The sequence below is a fragment of the Microtus pennsylvanicus genome, chromosome 14, assembly GCF_037038515.1.
Source record: "Microtus pennsylvanicus isolate mMicPen1 chromosome 14, mMicPen1.hap1, whole genome shotgun sequence".
Lineage (NCBI taxonomy): Eukaryota > Metazoa > Chordata > Mammalia > Rodentia > Cricetidae > Microtus > Microtus pennsylvanicus.
Window position 1 is genome coordinate 38722034 of NC_134592.1, and position 26130 is coordinate 38748163.

A 26130-nucleotide genomic window follows, 5' to 3' on the forward strand; every position below is an offset into this window, starting at 1 on the left:
CTGTCACTTTGTGGCTTCAAGGGACCTGGAGAAGCAGGGTGGGGGCTGGTGACTACATTGGGAGACTGGGGGTAGATGGAGATGCATTCTCTCTGCTGAGGGATGGTGGGGAGCTGACACAAAGCACAACCCAGACCCACAGGGAGAGCACTGTAGCCCTTGGCACTGCCTGGGGTCCATTGATGAGCAAAGCCCACGAGAGGTTGGGATTCTGAGACCTCACACTCGCTCTAGGAGCAGACGGTTCAGTTCTGGGTCTGGGAGAGGCGGCTGTGAGTGGCCGTGCAATACAGTTTTGAGTAAATGCATTCCTTCAGAGAGCAAGCACTCCATGTTCTGTTATGGTCATGTGGGCTTTTCAGTGCTGAGCTGTAAATGGGCAAGCTGTCTACCAATATCTCCTGGAGACAGGGGATGCCGTTGTCAGGTAAGGGTGACTCTGGACACAGGACAGGGAAGACCCACCTGTACTTTGGTAAGGGGTTTGGTGATTTAAAAAGGCCTGTGGGGTGAACCGTGAAGTGTGGATGCACAGGGGACTACCTGTGTGACCCCATTTGCTGACAAGGGCATGCGGTACAAGTTTGGGCCTGTATCAGTGCCCTTCGTGAGTTACAGAAGACCCTCTGTACAGATGACCTACATCGCTGGAGCTACGGTCACATAAATGCCATTTCTAAACTCCCCTCAGATAGCAGCTCGAATGCCATTTCTGTGGTTCCTCATGACTGGGTGTTCCCCTGTGAGACCTCAATATTCGCTATCCTCTTTAGCCATCGCGCCTCCTTTTCATCAGGCCTTTGAAGGGTCATGGTGATACTAATGGGAGGAGACGCGGTGATACCGAGAAAGCACCGGGTCGACTTTGGTTTCAGGCTCACTGCCGTGGCCTGGGGTGAGGGGTGTTGTTTATTTCTGGAATAACCGCAGGTAACCTTCCTACTTTCTTCCTGTGTGCTCCTACATCCGATTCTCCGAGACCATCCTTGCCTGAGCATGTGGGCACACCTCAACACCCCTCGACTCTGGTGAAATGCCACCCGGGCAGGGGCTAGTGGCAGGGGGAAGAGGCCTCATTCTTTGGTGCTATCTTCTTTCTGTGGTATCCCCAGGGAGCTGGTCCTCCTGTTAGCAAGCAAACACACACACGCACACACACACACACACACACACACACACTAGACTCATGCACTCAGAAACACACATGTATTTCCCCACATTCCTGGCAGAGCCACCGTCTGGTCGCTGTTTTCTGTGAGCCGCGGTCCCAGGGAGGATGGCGTTTTTTTTAAGCAGGATGAATTGTACTGTGTCGCTGCTCTCCTTCACGCAGGGCCATCAATCTTGTCTTGCACACTGGTTCTGCTGGTCTGCCTGCTTGGGCTCATCTTTCTGGGACAGACTTATTTACGGAGCCATAGCTAAGGTAATCTCACTCCCCAGCCCCGCAACCTGGGCCTCTCTCCGCCACTCTTAAAAATAGCCCAGGATGAAGAGAGTGAGCAAGGGTCTGGTTACCTCTGGTGCTCAGGGCAGATCTTACCTCACCTCCGTGTCTGGCAGCCCTTCTCGGGGGCTGCTGGATGAGTTGTGGCCCCGCAGGTGATGGTCAGCCCGTCAGCCTCTGAAGGAGGTGGGGAAGACATTGCTCAGACAATTGAGAGGGAAATCTCAGCCCTAGAAGCAGCTGGTTCATTATGGAAACTAGGCAGGGACAGAAGTCTTGAACACAGGTCCGCAGGCTTGGGCATAATGGGGTACACTGCATTCAGGATAATGACTTGCTTTCCCACTTTGCATAGTCTCCTTCCCCTGGGTAGTAAATACCTTTGTCTAGCCCTAGCAGCCGGAGGACACTGGCCCTGTGGGCCGAGTTCTCCATCCATGTGCATCCCTAAGGCCGGTCCAGTCAAGGGTGACAAACAGGGCTACAGTTTGACTTTTGGTCTAAACCTCCACAGTGGTTCCGGACGACCTTGGGGAGGCCTCATCTTGTGCCTTTTCTCCCCTTGTGCTCTTAGGGTGGATAATTCTGGCTTCTGTCTTACCTCAAAGGGATGTGGTGGGATTGATTTGTCAGCCTGGGAGACAAGAGTCTGAAAAGTAAGGCCCAGGGCACTGAGTCATGCTCAGAGTGGTGAGCGTGTCTTGTTGTTGCTTCCTGCCTGCATGCGCCTTCTGGGGAACACGTCAGGGGTGTGAGCCCATGTGTTGGGATAGGTGAGAATACGATACGTGGTTCGATGCTCACTGACATTTGTCATTTGACTACTTCGCTTGCCTCCAAAACCCCTCCTCCCCCTGTTACTTTCTTGAATTTCAAGGCGCTGAGCCCCCATTCTGAAATACAGACTTAAATGTGGACTGCCCTCTGTTCCCAGGGAGATACCTGAAGCCAAGCACAGATGAGGGAAGACAGTCATTTTCCAAAGGCCAGGGACATTGCTTACCAAGATGACCTCGCCAGCCCTCCTATCTCACTTTTCTCACTGACCTCTCCCATCCTCCAGGTACCCGCCAGCTCCCTCATTCTTGCTGGTTGCTTCTTATCTTTATTTTTAATATTGCCCCTGCTCTTTTTCCCTTTTGTTTGGGCTCTCATCCCTTTCCACCTGTCCTCCAAACTTCCTTGGGAACTGTCCACCAATCACGTTGAGCTTCCTTTTTCCTTGGCACTCAGTCCCTAACAAACCCAATTCTCCCTGTTGTGACATCTAGCGCCTGGTGCTGCCAGCCTGAATGGGGGGCAACAGGCTCCTTTGGGCTGCTTGGTCTGGTTAGGGATTCAGCAGACCTTATTCCAGCAGCTACACACACTTTCAAGCAGTGGCTTGGCTGTCCAGTTGTGGGGGCCAGAGTCTCTGTGGCAGCATGATGGCTGACCTTCAAGTTCTCTTCTCTCTCTCCCTGGCCTTGTCTTCATCGCCAGACAGGCTTCCAATCTCAATCCAGAAGTGAGGCTTCTCTTCCTCATTTGCCCACCTTACACCTGCTCCCAGGAGAACTCTCTCTCAAGCTGTTCTGAGCCCTGGCAGCCGCAGGTTTGAAGGAAACAGGCTGGCTGGGACTTATGTCTCCACCTGCTGGCCATCCTGACCCTGCTGCAGGCAGCTCTCAGTCTCTGTCCCTGACTCTCGCTGCTGCTGCTGCTGCTGTTACTCCCGCTGCAGTATCCTGTAACGCAGGACTCTGAGACCCCAGGGGAAGAAACATGCCCCGACAGGCAGCACAGTGCATGCGTGGCTCCTGTAAGATCTCTTCTGTTGGATTCCCCTAATACGTTACCACTGAGGAAACGCGCGAGGGCCGTGGAAGCTAACCCTCTGCTATGTTGCTGTCCCCTAGGGACCTTTCCATGAAGACTGAGACAGGCACAGCTGCTAAGAAGAGCCTGCTGACATGACATCGGCCACAGAGTTTGAAAACGTAGGCAACCAGCCGCCATACAGCCGGATCAACGCCCGCTGGGATGCCCCGGATGATGAGTTGGATAACGACAACAGCTCAGCCAGGCTCTTTGAGAGGTCCCGGATCAAGGCCTTGGCAGGTACCACTTGGGGCCATGGGGGTCAGAAGGTCACACTCACAGTCCGCATCAGGTCCATGTCCCTTCTTGCTATGGTGGAGCCTCTGTACGTGAGTCCTGGTATGGCAGTAACTGAACACCTTTGCCAAGTTCAGAGAGCACCCTTTCCCTAGGGAGTACAGGCTTCAGCAGTGTGCCCCAGAATCCCCCACTTCTTCCTAAGTGTCTGAGAGGCAGGGAAGTGCTGGCATTGGCAGTGGGTGGGTTCTGCCGTCTGTCTCTGTCCCGAGTAGCCTGGCACCAAAGTCAGAAGTGTGAGGACACTCTGGGTGAAGGAGTGCCGGAGGGGACACACAGACACAAGTTCAAGAGATGTCCTGTGCACTTAGTGCTCTGCCTGTGCATGGGGAGAGGAATCAGCATCCTTGTCTCTGTGGTCCAAATGAAAAGCGGATATTGAAAGCAGAGAGCCTCCTTTCCAATCTGCTTTAGGCAGGAGAATTTGCTGCATGGAGCCGCTCATCCTTGAACTGGGATTAGGTTTGTGCTTATGAGGCTCCCCCCTTGCTTGTGTGTGTGTAGTGGAGGGAATATCTTACATTTCTATTAAAAACGGTTTGTCTCCCTGCTGTCTGAGATCTTTGGGAAACATCCCCTAAATAGCCCCCCTTTTAACCAACTGTTTCTATTGTCTCCCTGGAACTTGACTCGGGGGAAGTATACTCTGAGAAACTTTGAGCTATATGGACGGAGTGGGGTGTGTGTATGGGGTGGAGCTGGCCTTTACCTGGTTGGACCTGAACACCATCATTGGTTGCTGCTATCTTCTACCTTGCAAGAAAGTCTCAGCCTTTCCCATAGTGCGTTCTGTGGGTAAAATCCTCTGTCTTAAAGTGCTGCTTGAGGTGTCTTCCTCCTTTCCTCCCTCCACTCTATTCCAGATACCTTAGTTCCTGGAAAACCTGGCAGCATGGGCAGTGTCCTAGGCCCCCTTGGTAATGGCTTCTCACTCGAGACCAGGACTGTGGCATCTAATCTCCTTTGTCATCGTAGGACTTGACTGTCTCCATTTGTGTCCTGTGTATTGTAGGAAACACTTTCCCCCTCATCTTCTCATCCTACCTAACTCTATAAAATCCTTCTTTGGTTTTCCTTGGGAATTATGGAAGAGCAGTGCCCCTTTCCTTTTGCTTAAGCAATTTTAACTTCTTCAAATAACCAAATCAACTTGAAACACTAGCCTTGTCCCTCTGGGGCTTTGCCTCTGTCTCCCTGAATGCTACATTTGATTGTAATGGCCCCAGTGATGTCCAGGGAAAGGGTAACCATGTTCCGTATGTTCCATAATCTTTCTAAAGGATGGAATGAGAGGTGAGACTGACCTGTGCAGAGTTTTTGATCTGTTTCACAGATGATGCATGTACATCTTTGTACACACGCACATACACACACACACACACACACACACACACACAAAACCTAGGTAAATTTCACTGTAATAATTACTTATTGTACGCCCACAAAGTTTAAATCTACCCCTCCTTATTAGATATGAAAGGAGAGGGGGAACCGTGGAGATAAATTCAATATAGCATCTGTCTCCAAGGACTTTATAATCTATTAGGGGAAAATGAACTGTGCTCACAATTAATTAGCATGAGTGGAACTGGAGAACTGTGGGGAAGGCACATAAATTTAACAGCAATGAGAGCGCAAAGGAGATGATACATAGAGAATCAGAATAGTTTGTGGGGGCATTAGCCGTGAGCTGGCGGTTGAAGGTTGGGTATAATCTGGGAAATCAGAAGGGTATGGGGTGTCTCCAGTTAGCCTGGCAAGCAGTTATGTCTGACAAGCCAGCGGACAAGTGGTAAAGAGGAGAGGTATCATAGGAGAAACTTCATAGTCAGCCCTAGTTGATCAGGAAACAGCCTTCCCTAGTGTTGACTGTGTCTGGGTAAGTCTGTTCACCACCAAGAACACATTACCTTCCAAAGGATAGGGATGCTCCCCACGGGGAGGGAACACTGTCTCAGAGTGGAGGATCCCAGGCCTGGACCTTCACTCAGAAACCTGGTTACCAGTTTTAGTAGGTCCCCTTAATGTCTGTGCTGCTGGGGTTATACATAGGAAGCGATCTCCTGTGCCCATCTGTTGTAGGGTACTTCCCACTTTCCCTTCTATCAGGTTCAGTGTGCTCAGACTGATATTGAGGTCTTTAATCCATTTGGACTCAAGTTTTGTGCATGGTGATAGATATGGATCTATTTTCATTCTTCTACAGATTGACATCCAGTTTTGCCAGCACAATTTGTTGAAGATGCTTTCTTTTTTCCATTGTATACTTTTAGCTCCTTTATCGAAAATCAGGTGTTCATAGGTTTGTGGGTTAAAGTCGGGGTCTTCTATTCGATTCCATTGGTCGACTTCTCTGTTTTTATGCTGATACCAAGCTGTTTTCAATACTGTAGCTCTGTAATAGAGTTTGCATTTCCCTGATCGCTAAGGAAGTTGAGCATGACCTTAAGTGTCTTTTGGCCATTTGAACTTCTTCTGTTGAGAATTCTCTGTTCAGCTCAGTGCCCCATTTTATAATTGGGTTGATTAGCCTTTTACGGTCTAGTTTCTTGAGTTCTTTATATATTTTGGAGATCAGACCTTTGTCAGTTGCGGGGTTGGTGAAGATCTTCTCCCAGTCAGTGGGTTGCCTTTTTGTCTTAGTGACAGTGCCCTTTGCTTTACAGAAGCTTCTCCCCTTGAGGTCATCTAGCTCAAGACTTTTGCTTTGCTTCCAGCCCATGGGGGCCCAGGACCAGACTTTAATAGGCTTGGTCAGGCCCCTCCCCAGCATGGCAGACCCTCTTGCTCCTCCTCCTCCTCCTAGTGACCCTCAGGTTAACAGACTCATCATGGTTCTGTCTCTTAAGTGCACTGCCTGTCAGGGTTAGAGAACACATTCCCTCTTCTATTTTTTGTATCATTGTTGGCTCTTCCCCCGGGCCTAACTTAAAACAAGCTATCTGGTTGGTTATCTTGCCCTTATGTATAAAGCCATCTGGTTGGTTATCTTGCCCTTAGGTATAAAATCCTGAGCTCGCTCTAGACTAAGTGATTTTTGATTTGAAATATTTGATTAAAGTGAAGGGAGACATGGGGAGAAAACTTGCAGAGGTGATGCATTTGACCTTGGTGGGAGTGGGGGTGGGGAGTGAGAGGTGGGCATGTAGTGCTGGGGTCCAGAAGGAATTTTCCCTTAGGTCTGTAAATATACTTTGACTTCTTAACGTCAGTCTCTGGCTCCCACATTTGCCAGGCTAAGTGGTGGGTAGCCTGGAGACTTCCTCTGGCCAGTCTTTGACAGCTGCCTCTGGCGTAGCTATATTTCTCTCTCTGGGGTCTGCTTTAAGGGTTAGAAGAAGGGAACAGAAGAAAAGCCACAATCCCTATCCTTCCCAAGACTCCAGCCTTCATGTTTCAGACAGCAGACTCCCAGGGTCTCCTAGAGCCAACCCTCACTGTCATCTGGATGTTCTCCCGCTGTTTGGGTTAGAAACCACACGTGTGGTCATCCGAACGGGAGGCAAGGTGCTGAGGATGGCAGAGAATTCCAACAGCTAGGATGCTGACCCCTGTACTCTCCCCTCACCGCCTCTGCCTGCCCACACACCCTTCCCTGCACTTGGCTGTGCACCCCAGGGAGGATGCCTGGCGACAGATGTGGCCCAGGTAGAAGAGGAGGGCCAGAAAGAAAACAACACAAAGATGTCCCCAGAAGATACCTCAGTGCAGTGCCTCCCTCCCCTCCCTGCTCCGTCTTCCCACACCCTTCCTCCTTCCCACTCCCTCTGTCTTATAGGCACACAGCTTGGCGTCCCGCACCCCATATGCCACTTGCTGGCTGATTTATGGGATGTACGGTCCTTCCATGCACGCAGATGTAGCTCGAAGGTTGCAGCGCAGAGAACAGTCCAGTCCCCTGAGGGACCTGTGAGGAAGAGAGGCTGACATGTTCTGTCTCCATCTTCCTGTGTGTTGCCCAGTGAAACAGTTCCTCAGGGAGGAACTAGACAGAGCCGCCCCTCCTTTCAAACAAGGGCATGACATTCTGCAGCCGGCTTCGCTCTGCCTTTGAGGCGAACCTCCAGGATGCTTCAGAAGAGAGGCAGGCTTCCTTCTGGGTTCTCTTTGTAGTCTTCTTCCTGACAGCAGGATGAAGGCGAGCAGTGAGAGTGAATGAGGACAATTTAGAGACTAGAACGGGGGCCATGCCGATGGCGGGGGCACTGCCGGCCCTGAGGTTAAACTCTGTAACTAGCAGGAATTCCATCCGAATCTCAGGTGGCAGCCCTCAGGTTCCAGTGCTCCTGGCTCCTCTGTGGATGTCTCAGGACTCCCCAAAGAGGGCAGCATGGCTTTGTCCTGACCTTGGTAGCCAATGGCCTTCAAAGTCTCTTTAACAGATGCCTGAAGATCTTTCCCTCGGGCTGCTTTCCCTACTGGTACCAGGATCCTGTTGTCCCTACTGACACAGAAAGGGTTTCTTGTCTAGAGGGTGTCTGATTTCCCCCAGGGAGCAGGATTTTACCTCAGTGGGTGGGCAACCACTACTTCATGACAGTTTGTTGATGGATTCGGAAGAAGCAGCTGCCGCCACCAAGACATCAACTCTTTGTGGTCACAGCATCCCTCCAGCTGCCTGTGAGCACAGAGGCTGGGACACTAATGACAGCTTTTAAAGTCTGGGGGTTTTGTTTTGATTTTGTCTTCTCAGCTTTCAAAACATTTAGAAAATATATACTGAGAAAACATTATTCAGAGAAGTGTCTACTCAGCAGTCATTTTAATGTACTATCAGTGGCAGAAAAATAATTGAATCAACAGCTTCTTCTTGGAGGTGGGCAGTTGTGAAACTGAACCCGACCCCAGGCCTCCGCAGACATGTAGCTGCCGTTTCCTGTGCAGGAAGCCCACGAGAGAGAGCAACATGTTGCCTGAACTGTGTGGTCCCAGGAAGACCTCCCTGCCCAGGATAGGATGATACTTCCTCCCATTGTCTCCTCTTTGTGTGTGTGTGTGTGTGTGTGTGTGTGTGTGTGTTTGTGCACAGATGTTTGTGTGTATGCAGGGATGTGTAAAAGCCAGAAGTCTGCATTGAGTGGTTTAATTAATTATTTTATTTGCATTAATGTTTTCCTGCATGTATGATTGTGTAAGGGGTGTCAGATCTTGGAGTTATAGTTATGAGCTGCCTGCCACTTGGGTGCTGGAAATTGAACTCTAGTCCTCTGCGAGAGCAGTCAGTACTCTTAACCGTTGAGCTATCTCTCCAGCCCAGTGACATTCACCTGGCCTGGGACTCACCATTTAAACCAGACTGACGGCCAGTGCATGCCACCATGCCTTACTTCTTTCCATAGGCTCCAGAGATCTGACTCAGGACTTCATAATAACACAGCAAGCCCTTCTCTGACTGAGCTGTCTCCCAGCACCCTCTCCTCTCTTGATGAAAGCTGTTCATCCTTTCTGAGCCTCTTACAGATGCAGACTGTTCCTCTCATGTGGGTAACTACTATCTATCACTGTGAAGAAGCTTTATCAAATATTAATGCACTGAGGTTAATAATAAAATTCTGTTCCCTCCCTGTGCCGTGCAGTCTGAGTGAGCCACATTAATGGCCTCCTCCATCTTTGGGATATTCTTGTGGGTTGTCAGCCTCATTCCCAAGGGCAGGCTCCAGCACCAGGCCTCCTAGGAGCAGCCGTAGCCCCACCCCCGGTTCCCCCAGGGCTCCCTCGGATGCTGCCTAGCTGAAGAGGTGCCAAGGGTGTTGTTTTCAGAGCATCTGTTCATTTTGTTCATTTTTCTCTTTTTATCATGTCAGTAAGAGAGAGTGCTAGGGAGGCTTCTGGCAGAAGTCTGGGAGTTCTTCTCATCCCGACACTGGCTTTCAGATGCTGGAAACTGGGTCTGCCAGGAAATCTCACCTTACAGTCAAGTGAGAGAGGATCAAATAATCATACACACTCCCGACACACACACACACACTAACCCACCCCACATACTGGGAAGGTTTCCTGCAAACATCACCCATAGCTTATAACTCATCCATTAAGCTTGCTTCAAGTTCAAGTATGATTTAATGGTAGAGGAAGGAGGAGGGCATGTAGCAACTGTCTCCTAGAGGGCCTTAGAGGCCATAGAAAAATCCTGGAAGGAAACAAAACCTCAAAAAAGGTGGCGAAGGAGACTATTTGCAACAAGAATGGCAAGTTGAGTGGTCAAAGGGAGAGCATGTTAGCTGAGAGGGCTCCATGGTCTCAGGATAGGAGGTGGTTGTTTTACTTCATGGGGCCAGCAGGTATGGGGAAGCCATGCAGAAGTCTTGGATGGCTGCTTGAGCTAGGGGCCACCATATGTGGGGAGAAAGCAATGTATGCTGGCAGGAGTGTTCTGTCCTGATGCTGTAGTTGAGGGACCTTCGTCTGCCGCTTTTCTACTCCTCCCATCTCTGGTTCCTCACCTGAACACTAGGAGCTTGAGTCAGATGATGCTCCAGGCTCTTCTAGCTCCACCCACCTGAGAAATCACTTACAGGGGCATCATCAACAAAGGTCAGAGTGCCGCTTTATCCTGATTGATGGAGCTTTGGGTCCTGGTTTTGGAGAAAGGGAATTTAACCTTTTTAACAAATCATGAGGTCCTCAGAAATTCTTGCCTGGATTGGGGTTGTGTCCTAGACCGCCTTGACTCCTGTAGTCTTGCATCCCAGTGAGTGCATGCCACATCCTAACAGCACAGGGCACCTGTGAGTCTTTGTCCACATGCTTTATCCAGGTTGACTTTACAAGCCCTCAAGTACCCTGTGAAGTAGGCAAACAGAGCTGTTCTACTCACCCTTTGCAGAAAGGACCGGAGCGATGTCGCTCATGACTGTACTAAGTCCTCCGGCTGTCTTGCATACTCCTGAGTTCCCCGTGATCTGTCTCTGCCCTCCATGATCTCAGCTTTACACCCCACTCCAGATGCCTAGTCTTCTTTTGCTTATCACCCACAGTCTCTTGAGACGTTCGGATCAAAACCTTGAGCTCACCGCTGTCCTTCAGCCTCAGAATACTGTCACCTGCCAGGAACAACGAACCTCTGATCCATAGAATTTCCCAGAGGAACGCATGTTATTTTACATCCAGACCTTTCATGTCACCCCATGCAGAGACATCTGTCACCGAATCTGAATTGGTTTCCCCGCTCAAGCCACACTGGGTCCACTTAGAATCATTGTCCTCCACACATTTGTAAGGCTGCCCTTCTTTACCTTGGAACCACCAAGCTCTTCATTCGGAGTACCAAATTCAAATTCTCCTTTAGCTTTTGCTCTGGATCAGTTCCCCGCTTTACATCCCAACCCCCAAACATGCACACACTTGGACACACTTGCTGCTTGTGAATGAAATGAGGACATGGCCTCTCTAAGGCATGGTTGAGGACAAGGTTTTTATTGTAGACACGAGGGAGAGAACAGCCAGAGGCATCTGAGAGAGTCCAGAGCAGGGAGAGAAAGCAGTAGACTGAACATGACCAGCAGACTGAACCAGGCCATGAACGGAAGGGGAGGAGCAACAGAGAAGAGAGAGGGGGCAAAGAAGATCAAGAAAGATGACCAACACTTGGGAGGCAGAGGCAGGTGGATCTCAGTGGATTGGAGGTTAGCTAGTCTTCAAAGTGAGGTCCAGGATAGCTATGGCTGTTACACAGAGAAACCCTGTCAGAAAGAGAGAGAAAGAGAGAGAGGAGCAAAGAGAACTCATGCCCAAATGACAGGGTTATATAGGAATGAGATGCTGGGGGAAGGGAAACCCATGGGCTGCAGAAGCCAGCTAGGGACTCTGTAGCAGGTACTCGCAAGGCTAAGCGAGACTGGAGGTGAGCAGGGCTTCCGCATGCTAATAAACACCACAATGCCATTTGTCCTGGATTTCTTTTGGATTTGACAGTTGCCCCCCTGGATTAGTCAGGGTTCTTTAGAGGGCCAGAACTTATTGAACGAATCTCTGTACATAAAGGAGATTTATTAGAATGACTTACAGGCTGTAACTAGTACTAGCTGTCTACCAACAAAAGGTCCAAGAATCCAGTAGTTGTTCAGCCCTGGAGGCTCCACGCCTCGGCTGGTCTTCACTATACAGCACATTCCCAAAGAAGTAGGCTCTAATGCCAGTGAAGGAATGGACAAGAGAAAGCTTCCTTCTTCCATGTCTTTGTATGCTCTGCCAGCAGAAGGAGTGGCCCAGATTAAAGGTGGATCTTCTTCTACCTCAAAGAACTGGTTTTTTGATTAGAAGTGGTTCTTTGAGAATCTTCCCACTTCAAATGATTTAATTAAGGAAAAAAATCCCTCACAGGTGTGCCCATCATTGGGGTTTTAGTTAATTGCAGATGTAGTCAAGTTGCAACCAAGTATAGCCATCATACACATGTGCACGCATGCATGCACACGCACATTCACACATGCATGCGCACACGCACACACACACACATGCATACCCTTCCAACTCAAGGAACTTTAGAGCAGAATCCCTTCTTCTTCCCAGCATTCTAAAGGCGGCATCATCTTCAGCCCTCAGATCAAAGCTAGCCTTCAAAGATAAAAATGTTTTGATGTAAGGTGATTTATGATAAAGTGGTTTCTTTTGCAGCGACAGAGAACTCCAGGACAATTACTTTTGTATCTTTTGAGCACTTTATTAACCAGAATATATTTTAGCACAGAAAAAAAATAAAAAATAAAAAAAACTAAAGACATTGTTAATGTCTTGTAAGCTATTTCCATGCCTATAGATATATGACTATGTATTAGAATGTTACCTACAGTTCTAAATCTTCCTCACTAAATGCACTATATCAATTCTCATTAGCAAATATGCAGATTATCCCTTTAGTGCAGTGGTTCTCAACCTTCCTAACTCCGCCACCCCTTGATTCAGGTCCTCACGTTTGTGGTGACCCCCAACCATAAAATCATTTTCATTGCTGCTTCATAGCTGTACTTTTGCTGCTGTTATGGATTGTACTATAAATATTTGATGTGCAACCCCTGTGAAAGGGTCGTCCGACCCACCCAAATGGTTGCGACCCAGAGGTTGAGAACCACTGCTTTAATGGCTTCCTAGTCCTTTACATTAATTTTCTCCAAGCTCATTAGCCAACTTTATGTGTTCAACTCGAATTATTTCTAAGTGCTTTATTCTTATGTTCTGTGCTCTCAGGTTTGCAGTCACACCCTAAAGCTCCTTTGCTGTCAACGCTAGCTAGGCTGTTAGTCCATAAGAGCCGGACTGCCTTCAGGTTCACGGTACCAGTCTACTGGGAGGGAGTTAAACAAGAATAGAATTCATGCCACCAACACCATTTCTGATGTGTCCCCGAGGGTCTACTTCTAATCTTAGCTGTTTAAAGGGCTGGCTTCTGTGTCACTGAGGCTTGTCCCAAGTTCATGGGAGTGAAAGCGTGACACACTGGGGTTGCCTCAGCCTTGGTTTCCTTCCGGGAGGGAAAGCCTGAGCTGGGGGACTGCCTACCTTTGTTTTCAGGTCTGGCCCAGGCGCATGCTCAACGAGCCAATCACGGGCCTCTGTTGTCTCTCACAGGCCAATCACGGGCCTCTCATCGTCTATCCCAGCCTCTCACAGTCTCTTATCCCGCTTGTCTTTCTAGCTAATTTTGGCCAGTGTGTTAGGCTGTCAACTGGTTAAAATGCAGATTCCTTCAGAAAGGCTGCCCTTTTTTGACTTTTATTGTTTATTCCTTGGGATTTATGAACTTTTACTCTATTCTCTGTGACACCTGTTGTTTCTTATTATTAAAAGTATTATATACTGGGGGCTGGAGACGTGACTCAGCGGTTCAGAGCTGTGGGTGCGCTTCCACAGGACCAGGGTTCGATTTCTCAGAACCCCCATGGCAGCTCACAACTGTCTGTAACCTCTGTTCCAGGGGATCCGACACCTTCACACAGACACACATATAGACAAAACACCAATGTACATAAATTTAAAAAGTAATATATATGCTCTTCGCAGAAATTTTCTTTTTTACCCTTTTTGTCATTGTAGAAACTATGTGACCAATTAAGAAGAAAGCAAATACCACCCATAGTCTTACAACCCAGCTTTATTTTATTTATTTATTGATTGATTTTTTTTTTTTGTCCTGGAACTAGCTCTGTAGACCAGGCTGGTCTCGAACTCACAGAGGTCCGCCTGCCTCTGCCTCCCGAGTGCTGGGATTAAAGGCGTGCGCCACCACCGCCTGGCCCAGCTTTATTTTTTTTTTTATTTATAAAGTCGTATTTTGCACATGGCTTGACAGCCTGAATTTTCCCTTAAAATACATCTTACCCTTTCTTATCGTTGAAACTTCTTATGTAACACTCTCGATGTTCTCACCAATGTAACTAGAATAACAGATTATCCCCTTGTTGCTTTTGTGGGCTGTCATCCCCACTTTTTGTCGTTTATTTTGGAACTAGAGATGAACCCTCAGGGCTCGTGCATGATAGGAAGCCCTCTAGCCCTGGGCTCTACCCCCAGCTCACCATCCTTTGTTCTAAGAGATTTCAAGCAGAGAAAATGGAGAAAGTCACGAAGCACTCATGGAATTTTATGGGCACAGGGGGAATAAATGGGTGGCCCACAGAGTTAACCACATCTTCTCTATCTTTCCCAGAGTATTTTATGCATAAACACAGTCTATATTGGTTTTTCATGACTTCGTTTTTTTAATTGTTGCAGTTCTATACATTTTCACCCAGTGTATCTTGAAATATATAAATACACAATAGTCTCTTCATTCTGTTTGCGGTTAAATAATTTTCCATTGTAAGAACCTGTAATCTTAATGTAACAAGTCCCCCAATTGTATATAGTTAGGTTATTTCTAATCTTTAACTGGTTGCAAAACTACAGTGACTAACCCTGAACCCGCTTGATGGTGTAGGTTCCGAGTGTGCCTGAGGGGTAAGTTCCTAGTATGGAGTCCCTAGGAAAAGTATGTGTGCAATTGAGATCATCCTTCCCCAGTTGCCTTTCCCAGAGGCCGGCCTTGTTAGCTTTTCCCAGCAGCGTGTGAATGCTGCGTCCTTCGCATTCTCGCAAGAACTCTTATTTTGTCACACTTGCAATCTTTTTTCATCTGACGAGTAAAACATTTATGTCTTCACGTGCCCTCCTTTTGCTTTCTTACTTTTAGCATGAGTAATTCCAAACACAAAACTATCAGAGGTGATGAGAAAACAAACCATCATCCAAACTTAGTGTTATCGATATGTCTGTGTGCTGGGGACTGAACTGTTTTGAAGTAAATTAAAGACCATCGTGAGAGTTTCCCCTAGTCCCCTTTATCTGTGTCTTTGATAAGCAAGAGCATTTCCCACTTAAACATTATACCACTCTTGCCAGGTGGTGGTGGCGCACGGCTTTAATCCCAACACTCAGGAGGCAGAGGCAGGCAGATCTCTGGGAGTTCAAGGCCAGCCTGGTCTACAGAGTGAGTTCCAGGATAGTCAGGGCTATTACACAAAGAAACCTTGTCTCAGAAACACACAAACAAACAACCATTGTACCACTCTTCTACCTGACACAATTAGCAACAATTCCCTGATAATCAAAATCTGAGAGAAACATTTTCCCAGTTGTCTCACAGTTGCCTTTTCCAATAAGAGCAGTTCATTTTTATTTTTGTGTGTGCTTGTGTGTGTGTTTTAATTTAGTTCTAGATTTATTTTATGTTTATAAACATTTTGCCTGCCTATGTATTTGTGTACTGCATGTGTGCCTGGTGCCCCTGGAGGTCTGAAGAGAACACTGGATTCTTTGGAAACAGAGTTAAAGAGAGTTCTGGGCCACCATGGAGGTGCTGGGAATCAATCAATTTAGGTCTTCTGCAAGAGCAGCAAGTGCTGCTAACTGCTGAGCCAACCCTTTGGCATCATGCGTGTGCTTTTGATGTGTGATTCCACAAACATCATGGAGAGCTTTTCATATATTTGAAAGATATATATATATATACATACATATGTATATATATTCATATATATCCTTATACACACACACACACATATATATATTTATCAATAACAATTTGGCAAGGTGCTGTGTCACAGTGAAAACACAGGTCAGAGCTGCTGAGTTCACAGCCGAGATACAGGCGTGCATGCAAGGAGATGGGAAGACAGAATGCAGACAAAGTATTGGGTCCTGTAATCCCCATTTTGAGATTGTTGTGTACTGCTGCTTTGATAAGACACTGAACCAAGGCAACTTATAGAAGAAAGGGTTTATTGGGAAGGCCGAGAGTCCTTGACCTCATGGTGGGGAGCATGGTGGCCGGGAGGCAGGGAGGCGCGGTGTGGGCAGTAGCTGAGTGCTTGCATCCTCATCCTCAGGTAGGAGGCAGAGAGAGCTAACTGGGAATGCCATGGGCTTTTGAAACTTCAAAGCCTAGTCCACACGACACACCTCCTCCAACAAGGCCACCTCCCCTTAATCTTTCCGAATAGTCACCAACGAGGGACCAAGAATTCAAATATGGGGGCCATCCTCATTTAATCCACCACATGCCCTAGTCCCCTGAAGACTTCCTTCTGGGCCCCACATCTTAAAGTTTCCACTGCCTTCAGGAGCAGCAAGTTGTAGACATATCAAGCCTCTATTACACGGACATTTGGTGACCATTCCTGGTCCAAGCTATAGCAGTAGTTTTTTACATATTAAGCAAATTAATCTCTGTTATACACTCGATAGCATTTCTCCTCATTAGTTTCCCCTTGTTCATAATGTTTTACACACCACACACACACACACACACACACACACACACCCCTTTTTAATGCATTTGAGCTTTCAATCTTTCATTTTCTGGCTTTTGGATTTGCTATCATACTGACTCTCCATTAGTCACAGGGTTTCTCTGTGTTCCTGGCTGTCCTAGAACTAGCTCTTGTAGACCAGGCTGGCCTCGAACTCACTGAGCTCGGCCTACCTCTGCCTCCCAGGTGCTGGGATTAAAAGGGTGAGCCACCACCGCCTGGCTTCCATTAGTCTTGTTTTAAACAGCTATCCTGCCATCACTGATGACTGCGTTTTCGTTGTTTCAATCTTTTCTTCAACTAAATTTGGGTAAAAAATTGAATTAAAAAATTCAAGTAAATTTGATTCAAGAAATCTTGCTGGAATATGAAGTACAGATTTATTTATTTTTTGAGTGGCCATCTACTTTTGCAAAAACTTTTACCTACAAGGTCTCTCTTTTTCTTCCGTATTTGAAACGTGCTTTTGTGAGGTGTCTGTGTGTCGCCAGGACTGTTTCCTCCTCATTGCCGTGTCCACCTTCCATATGATAATATGGTACAGTGGAATCGTAAGGTTGTACTTGAAGACCGTGTGATCCATTCGCTCAAAATTTCTTTTGTAGGCCTCTGGATCTTTTAAGGTTGTCTCTATGTAGATTTTTAAATACTTATTTTAAGATGTAGCGTGAATCATTTTGTCTCTTTGTTATCACTAGGGGCCTTGCATATTAATATTTTGGGTTGACCCCGTCACACCTTCCCTGGTTCCTTTGTCTCTAGAATTAAATGTAAGTGTTAAAATATCCCTTCCCATTCGTGCCCCAGCCCCCGCTCCTACCTTCTCGGTAGCTGGGAACTGAACCCAAGACCTTTTAGTCTGTTTGTGTGTCTGTCTCTCTTTTTAGAGATTTTGTTTATTTTTATGTGGATTGCTGTCCTGCCTGCGTGCATGTCAGTGTGAAGATGTCATATTCACTAGAATTGAAGGGATAGACAGTTGTGAGCTGTCATGTAGGTGCTGGGAATTGAACCCAGATCCTCTGGAAGAGCAGCCAGCGCTCCTAACTGTTGAGCCATCTCTCCAGCCCTTAGTCTGTATTTCTAAGCCTCTCATTCCAGAGATTTCCATGCCCATCTTAAAGCCTGTTTTCTACGCACGTTCTCCTAACTGTAGCTATTGGGTGGCCTGTGGACAACTCCCACACCTTTCTGCTTGGGCTCAGTCCATCTCCCTCCTGCCCTTCCAAAGTGCTTTTCTTCATGAAGATCTTTTTGACAACTCCAGCTGTCAACATGACCTCTCTCCACATTGGCTACGTGAGCATCTATTATAGATGCTATTCATCTGGTAGCTAATCCAATACTACTTTGTGCAGCATGCATGTTTGTATTGGTCAGGGTTCTCTAATTCTGTGACGCTGTGGCTCTCAACCTTCCTGATGCTACAACCCCTTAATACAGTTCCTCATGTAGTGAGTGACCCCCAACTATACAATTATCTTCGTTGCTACTTCATAATGGTAATTTTGCTACTGTTATGAATCATAAGATAAATATCTGATATGCAGATGGTCTTGGGCGACCCCTGTGAAAGACCTGTTTGACCCCTTGGGGGTGACGACCCACAGGTTGAGAACCACTGCTCTAAAGGAACAGACCTGATAGAATTGTGTAATTGTGTGTGTGTGTGTGTGTGTGTGTGTGTGTGTGTGCATGCACACATGTGGGAGCTCTTGCAAGCCATTTATTAGAGTGGCCCATAGACTGTAGTCTGTTTGGGTAGTCCAGCAATGACTGTCTCCCAACAGAAGGCCAAAAATTCATAGTTGTTCGGCCCATGGCCTGAAGGTCAGCAGTCCCAATCTGGTGCTGGAGTCCTGGAGGATTCCGCGAGAGCATCTGTCTACACTGAAATCCCGAAGTAGTTCCTAAGACCAACACAGTAAAGCCTCACAACAGAATAGATTACCTGTCCAGGGAGAGTGAGAATAAGCAGGAAAAAGGCAAAAGCTCCCTTCTTCCATGTCCTTTTATGTTGGCTGCCACCAGTAGGTGTGGCCCGGATTTAGAGTAGCTCACCTAACCTCAAACAAACCAATCAAGAAAGTCCCTCACAGCTAGGCTGTGGTGGTGCACAGCTTAATCCCAGCACTTGGGAGGCAGAGGCTGGTGGATCTCTGAGTTTGAGGCCAGCCTGGTCTACAGAGCGAGTTCCAGTACAGCTAGAGCTGTTACACAGAGAAACTGGCTTATAATACCGCCCCCCAAAGTCCCTCCCAGACAGACCCAGCTGCACGGGCTCCAGCTGATTGCAGGTGTGGCCAGGTTGGTCACCATCATCAGCCATCTCAGTCTTGAAAAAATGCACATTGTTTCTAAGCCTCGGCCACAAAATGAACTGTGAGTTTGTGTATTTTCTTGAACCAGATCCTTACCGAGGGAGTGTGAGCCTTTTGTGTCTCAACAGCCTCACGGGACAGTTCCTGGGATATAGTGCCGGTGGCGGAAGGTTGGCACCTTCTGTGTGCCGGCACTTTTCATACACAACCGTGCTTGTCAGTGGGTGGCTCTTTGAGGGTTTCAGTATCTTGGGTATATTTGACTTCAAGATAAACTTCTGCAGGAAGTGGGGAATGGGTGAGAAAGAGGAGCAGAGGAGAATGGAGAGGCCATGCTTTATGCTACAGAGACACGTAGTTAGAGTTTCTATTTGTCTGTTGCTGTGAAGGGACACTGTGACCATGGCAACTCTTTTGGTTTTTCGAGATAGGGTTTCTCTGTAGCCCTGGATGTCCTGGAATTCAATCTGTAGGCCAGGCTGACCTCGAACTCACGGAGATCTGCCTGCCTCTGCCTCCCTAAGTGCTAGGATTAAAGGCGTGCGCCACCACTGCCTGGCGGCAACTATGGCAACAGTTATAAAGAAAAACAGTGGTCTACAGTTCAGAGATTCAGTCCGCTATCATCATAGTGAGACGTGGAGAGGGGTAGCTGAGAGTTCTATATCTTGTCAGGCAACGGGAACTGAACTGAGACACTGGGCCTGGCTTGAGCATATATGAGACCTCAAAGCCCACCCCCGCAGTGACACACTTCCTCCAACAAGACCATGTCTACTCCAACAAAGCCACACCTCCTAATGGTAGCACTCCCTCTGAGCTTATGGGGGCCAATTACATCCAAACTACAACAATATCCATGTCCCTCCCCCATCACTGTGTGGGCAAGGCCCGGGCTCTAGAAACAAGTACTAGCTCCTGCAGGGCCTTACTGAAGCTTTCTTTTTCAGGCTCGATGTTAAGATTGCTGGGTCTCTTGTGAGCAGCAGGCCTCATGCACCGTCCCCTCTTCCTACTCATGTGATCATGGTCCAACCAGCAGCTGGCTCAGGCCCACTGGCCTCCCCTGCACTCAGACGACTCCCGAGGAGCGTCTAGGTCTTAAGGGAGGAATGTGCTGAGCATGCCAGTGTGTTGCAGCTGAGCGAGCAGCTAATGGAAACTACCCCCACCCTGGGCCCTTCCTCTGCTCGTGATCATCTGATCATTGTTAGCCTCTCAGAATCTTTCCCAGGTCTCAACACGGCAAAGTGTTTCACAGTGCTAGGGATTCTGGGTAATCTCCCTCCTTAAATGAAGGCAGCCGAGAGGCCCATCTGCTGTGATCCAAGCCTGCAGCTCCAGCATCATCGTGTATTGAAAACTGAGGAGGGCCCAGGGTGCTTTAGGAGACTTCTATACCAGTGTCTACGCCGGCCTAGCAACCTGGAGTTAGATTCTGTGGCCCCGGCTAGAAGCATGTCCTTATTCTTTCTCAGGCACAGATAAATAGGGGTGAGCACCATGTAGTGAAATCTAAAGATTTTTTTGTCTTTGTTTGTTAGTTTGTTTTTGTAGACAGGGATTCTCCATGTAGCCTTGGCTGTCCCAGAACTAGCTGTTGATCAGGCTGGCCTTGAACTCACAGAGCTCTGCCTGCTTCTGTCTCCCAAGTACTAGGATTAAAGACCACCTTGCAAAACCTTTGGATTTTTGAGCAGGAAACTTAGGAAACAAAAAGAAGGTGTCAGTTTTTGAGGACACTCACCTCTAGAGTGGCCCAAACGCTAGTTCCTGGGTCAAAGTTTTCACTTCTGACTTAAGGAACAAGTCTAGGGAAGGCCTTGGGGTGGGGATGGGGGCTCCAGCTGGCTCCGCTAAAGCCCAGTATACCCAGAGTAAATACCCTTGCATTCCACCCTGCATATCATCAAAACTTTACTTACATTTTTTGCTAAAGCAGCCCATAAAACCAAGGAAACATTTTAATTTGCTGTTGACGGAAGGGTACGTTAGGGATTTTCTTGGCCCAGAATGAGTGAATGCCACTTAAGTTTCCCATTTATTTAAGATCAGCACAGTTCCCCTCCTCTTCGTGGAGATCTTCTTTAAGTGGCTGCCTTAGAAGTGTTTATCTGAGGCTCGCACACCCATTGCCTTGCTCACAAGAGTCTGTCCACTCAGGATAGGAACTCTGGTTTGCCCTTGCATTCCCTACGACCTCCGCTCAGTGCTGAACACCTTACGGTGGCACAGTAAGCATTTGCTGAATGGGTGAACAGACGAATAAGAGGCTGAGTTCTTACCACTGAAACAGCCACAAAGCAGGGAGGAGTCTGATGGCATCAGCCTCGGGGGCTGCCAGCATCGTACCCTGGGGGCAGCACCAGCTCAGTTCCTCTTGTGTTACGTCGAGCCTGACATTCAGTCATCTAAAAAGCCAACCCTTCCTCGGTTTGGACTCAGTTGAGCGCACATCCAGCCCTCCTCTCCAGTGTTGGCACCCCCTCCTGGATGGGATACCCATGTCTGCCCTGGCTGTGACCCACACTCACACGCACTCTGCCCAGGCATCCTGCAGGCCCCCAGTCCCAGACCTGCTCCCAGGTGAGCTCCTCAGGTGCTGTTCACCAAACCACGCTGTCTTCTCTCCTGCTGTTTCCGTCATTTTCCCCCTCCCCCGCTGCTCCTCTCTGCCATTCTCTCCCTTCTGTTTGTGCTGTCCAGTCTCTTCTCTCAGGCTCTAGCCCGGATGCCTCAGCAGTGTGTACTGCACAGAGGTGCCGGGTGGTGCCCATCTGAACTAGTTTAACACGGGCTAGGGGCTTGGGCTGCTCATTCTTCGTGGAGGTGCCTTGTCACCATCCCAGGGCTGAAAGTCAGCATCCCTTGCCTGCCATTCGGGGGTGAGATGGTAACACATGCACCGACGGCTTCCAGCCTAAGCCTTCGTCCTCTCTAGTCTCCTGTGGATCAGCGGTCTGCATGTCTCCGCTCTTCTTGTCATTTTCTGCCTAGCAGGAGCTGACTGCTTGAGAGCACACGGTATGCCGTTAGACCCAGCACACGCCTGCCACATAACGGAACCGAATGAACCCCTCACTAGTCCCCCGCAATACAGCTAGAGTGCCTACTGGGTAACAAGCTTCAGGGTCTGAGAATCTCAGGCAAGTGAGATAGACTACTATGGGCCCCGTGAGCCACAGTCTTGTAGGAAAGACATATATTCAACTAATCCTTCACAACGAGAATTCAGGAATCATAGGCACCCACAGAGGGAGTTAAGAAAAGCCCTCCTGAGAAGTCCATTTGCCCTGACTTTAAAGGACAAATAGGAATTAAGTGCAGGGCATGTGGGAAAATGCTGAGAGCATTCCAGGGCAGAAGGAATGGATGGATGGGTGGAGAGGAGGCCACTTGTTTGTTCCTGGCTGCTCAGCCCCGAAATAATCACACAAAACTGTATTAATTAAATCACTGCTTGGCCCATTAGCTATAGCTTCTTATTGGCTCTTACATATTAATTTAACCCATTTCTAGTAATCTGTGTGTCACCATGTGGCTGTGGCTTACCACAAGATTCCAATTGGCATCTGCCTCTGGCAGCTCCATGGCTTCTCTCTGACTCCACCCTTCTTCCTCCCAGCATTCAGCTTAGTCCCTCCCCCCCCCCAGCTAAGTTCTGCCCTGCTGTAGGTCCAAAGCAGTTTCTTTATTCATTAATGGTAATCACAGCACACTGGGGGAAATCCCACATCAGGAGGTAGGGAAAGTGGGATGATGGATGGATTGAGAGATGGATAAAGCTGGTATTAAAATCTAAATTCAATGGTAGACATCAGGAAACAGGAGGCTGAATCAGGGTGTCTTGTTACAGTGCGTAGGTGGTGGAGGTGGAGGTGGAGGTGGTGTTGGTGGTGGTTGCTCCACTGCCTTGGTTCTGAAGATCCCGAGCTGCCAAGGTTGGCAAATACTCCCAGGAATGAGGTGGGATGAATGCAACAGCCTCCTCTGCCAGGCAAGGATGACCCTAGAATTACAGTAAAGCTCTTCAGCTCTGTGGTACACCAGCCCTCCCGACCCCGGGCAGCTCACCCAAGGTTCTTCTCCTCACCAGATGAGCGGGAAGTTGTTCAAAAGAAGACCTTTACGAAATGGGTCAACTCCCACCTGGCTCGAGTGTCCTGCCGCATCAGCGATCTCTACAAGGACCTGCGGGACGGGCGCATGCTCATCAAGCTGCTGGAGGTGCTCTCCGGAGAGATGCTGGTAAGGCCCCTCCCAGCCTGTGGCTGATGCCTTCGGCCCCTCTTCAGAAAAGGCATTTGCTGGAGCGCAGAGGGTGCCATAGGCTGCCAGGGTTTCTCACTGTTCCTCTCCGAGGCTCCAGACTTACAATGTCAAGGGTCCATGGTTGACTGGGTTCTCTGACTTCTTCCCAGATTGCCCTGCCCCCTTCTGACCCCTCCCACCCCTTCAGGCTCATTCCAGAAGCTATGCAGAGCTTTGCCGTTCTCACTGGGGTCTCTGGGCAATCTGGAGCTGGGATGCTGCTGGAGAGATTGCGTTCCTCTTGGGACCAGGGGAAAGGATGGGAGAAAGTTTGCTGTGTACTTTGCTACAGGTCCAAGTGGAGCCTGTTAGGGGGCCTCTTGGTGGTCCCTGCCCAGCACTGTGGTAGGTGAGGGTGTTTACTTTGCTCCATCACTTCCTTTGTGACCTTGGGCTGTCAGGTAGGGTCTTCCTCACTTCCACTTCCTCCAGGTATAGTATGAGGTTGTGAGAGCCTCGGGGTCTGAGTGAAAAGCCACCGGGTTCTTCTACCTTTTCAATTCCAGGCTGCAGTTCTTACCTCTTTAGCCCACACTGAGATTCCACAGCGAAAGAGTTGCCCCAGGACCCCTTCAAAAGGCAGTTAGGAGCGGTAGGCCAAGCTGGTAGAGTGCTCGAGGACCTGAGTCTGACCCTAGAATGCACATAGGAAAGCTGGCATGGTGGTACGTTGGGCTTTTATAATCCCAGCACCAGGAAGGTAGATACAGGGCAATCCCTGGGACTCCCCTGTCTAGCCAATCCAGCCTCCTTGGAAGGTTCCAGATCAGTAAGAGACTGTCTCAGGGAACCAAAACAAAAATGGTGAGCAGTGACTGAAGAATGACACCCAACATTGTCCTCTGACCTCCACACACACCTACATACCTGCACACACATGCATCGATACCCACTAGCGTTAATAATAATCCCCTTGGGGGGGCTGGAGAGATGGCTCAGCAGTTAAGAGCATTGCCTGCTCTTCCGAAGGTCCTGAGTTCAATTCCCGGAAACCACATGGTGGCTCACAACCATCTGTAATGAGGTCTGGTGCCCTCTTCTGGCCTGCAGGCCTACACACTGACGGAATATTGTATACATAATAAAAATAAGTAAAAATAATAATAATAATAATAATCCCCTTGGGTTTTGACTGAGGTATTCAGGGGAGGAAGATTTGGTGGGGATGGGGACGTTGTCAGTCACCAACCAGAAAAACCATTCTTACTACTGCCTAGCAGAGAGTGGTTCTTAGAACTGCGCCTGTACATGGCAAGTATTCAGTTCACTGCTGTGTTCCAGAGTTTGATTGTCATTTAGCGCCCACTCAGAAGGCTAGGTCAGGCCCAGAAGGGCTCTTAGGAAGCCTGGTTGAGTGATTGAGACAGGAACCTTCTGAATTTTGATAAAGGAAGAAGGTGCTGGAGAGATTGCCCGTCCAGTTAAGCCCTGGCTACTCTTTCAGAGGACCCAGTTTCAATTCCCAGTACTCGGATGGCATCCCGTAACTCCAGTTCCAGGGTATCTAATGCCCTCTTCTGGACTCTGTGGACACTGCACGCATATGGTGCGCTGACATAAATACAGGCAAAACACCCAGAAACATAAAAGTGAAAATACATGAATAAATGTAAAAAACTGTAGAGTGTCAGGAGCGACGGTGGAGTCTGGCATTTGGCCAGGAAGACGAAGGGTAGAGCTGGTGGCATCAGCTGATAGAGGTTGCGGCCACCTCTGGTGTGACTGTGACGTCCCTTCATGCCCACGAGGCCACTGTTGTCCCTTAGCCAAGGCCCACCAAGGGCAAGATGCGCATCCACTGCCTGGAGAATGTGGACAAAGCCTTGCAGTTCCTCAAGGAGCAGCGCGTGCACCTGGAGAATATGGGCTCCCATGATATCGTGGATGGCAACCACCGCCTGGTCCTAGGCCTCATCTGGACCATCATCCTCCGATTCCAGGTAGGTTCTGCTCCGGCACTGAGAACCTTGCAAAATGCTGACTAGAGCATGTTTACGGACATCTAGGGACACTAGAAGTGATCATGGGATGGAGAAGCTACATTCCAAAGTGCTATAGCTCAGGACAGCTGCCCAGCTGCAGTCTTTCAAGGTGGGGGGGGGGGGGGGGAATAGAAGTTGACTTGTATTTAGGTTGCAATGTTGTCCCCTCGCTCCTTTGTGTGTAACTTCTTCCTGTTTGAAATAATATGGCTCAGAAATTGCAAAAATAGTACAGAAAATAAAAACATCCTTTTATACTTTTTAAACTACAAACGTTTTCCCATCTAAAACTCAAGGCTCTCTCCTTGGTCCTCGGCCTCCACCTTAGGAGGGGATGCTGTCCACATTCTTCTTCCCACAGCTAACCCCGTTTGGACACACCCTCACAGACCCACCCAGAAGTGTGTGTCACTGATCTGCTAGCCAGAGCTCAGTACTCCCTATTAGTAATTCTACCCAACATCCGTGTTGTTGTGCCACCCTGCGAGGCATTGTACCTCCGGGGAAGGTGTCAGGGCATCTTATTGTTCTCAAACTCCTGTTATAGAGGTATCTGTGTCACCTCTGATACCAGGTGCCATTCTGGTTGACTGAGGCAAACAAGTCAGCAACTAGGACCCAAGACCCTAGGGGGCTGTAGGGATGAGTGCTCCAGAGATGTGGAGGGGCAAAGGGAAAGAGTCTTCCCGGGAAAGAGTCTTCCCAGGAAAGTGGGAAGGCATAGAGCCAGATACAGAGTTACTCTTCTCTTTCTTATTCTGCCACTCCCAGATTCAGGACATCGTTGTCCAAACTCAAGAAGGTCGTGAGACACGCTCAGCTAAAGACGCGCTGCTCCTGTGGTGCCAGATGAAGACGGCGGGGTGTGTATGCCCTGCCGACCTGCCATTACTGCGTTCCCTACCAGCCCCTTGCTTCCCCTAGGGCAGTGGTTCTCAACCTTCCTAACGCTGAGACCCTTTAATATGGTTCCTCATGTTGTGGGGACCCCAACCATAAAATTATTTTTGTTGCCACTTCATAACTGTAATTTTGCTACTGTTATGAATCGTAATGTAAATATCTGATATACAGGATATCTGATATGTGACCTGTGAAAGGGTTGTTTGACCCTCACCCCCAAACTT

General features: G+C 48.5%; 1 protein-coding gene across 3 annotated transcripts in view; it reads left to right on the forward strand.

The window, feature by feature from the left end:
- Window positions 1-26130, forward strand: part of Sptb (spectrin beta, erythrocytic) — a 133513-nt gene that overhangs the window by 57459 nt on the left and 49924 nt on the right. For all 3 annotated transcript variants that reach the window (XM_075948841.1, XM_075948843.1, XM_075948844.1), the window contains exons 2-5: window positions 3346-3547; window positions 22807-22958; window positions 24788-24961; window positions 25775-25866. In XM_075948841.1, the coding sequence (XP_075804956.1) occupies window positions 3400-3547; window positions 22807-22958; window positions 24788-24961; window positions 25775-25866 (566 nt within the window). In that variant the 5' untranslated portion in view covers window positions 3346-3399. The remainder of the gene's footprint in view (window positions 1-3345; window positions 3548-22806; window positions 22959-24787; window positions 24962-25774; window positions 25867-26130) is intronic.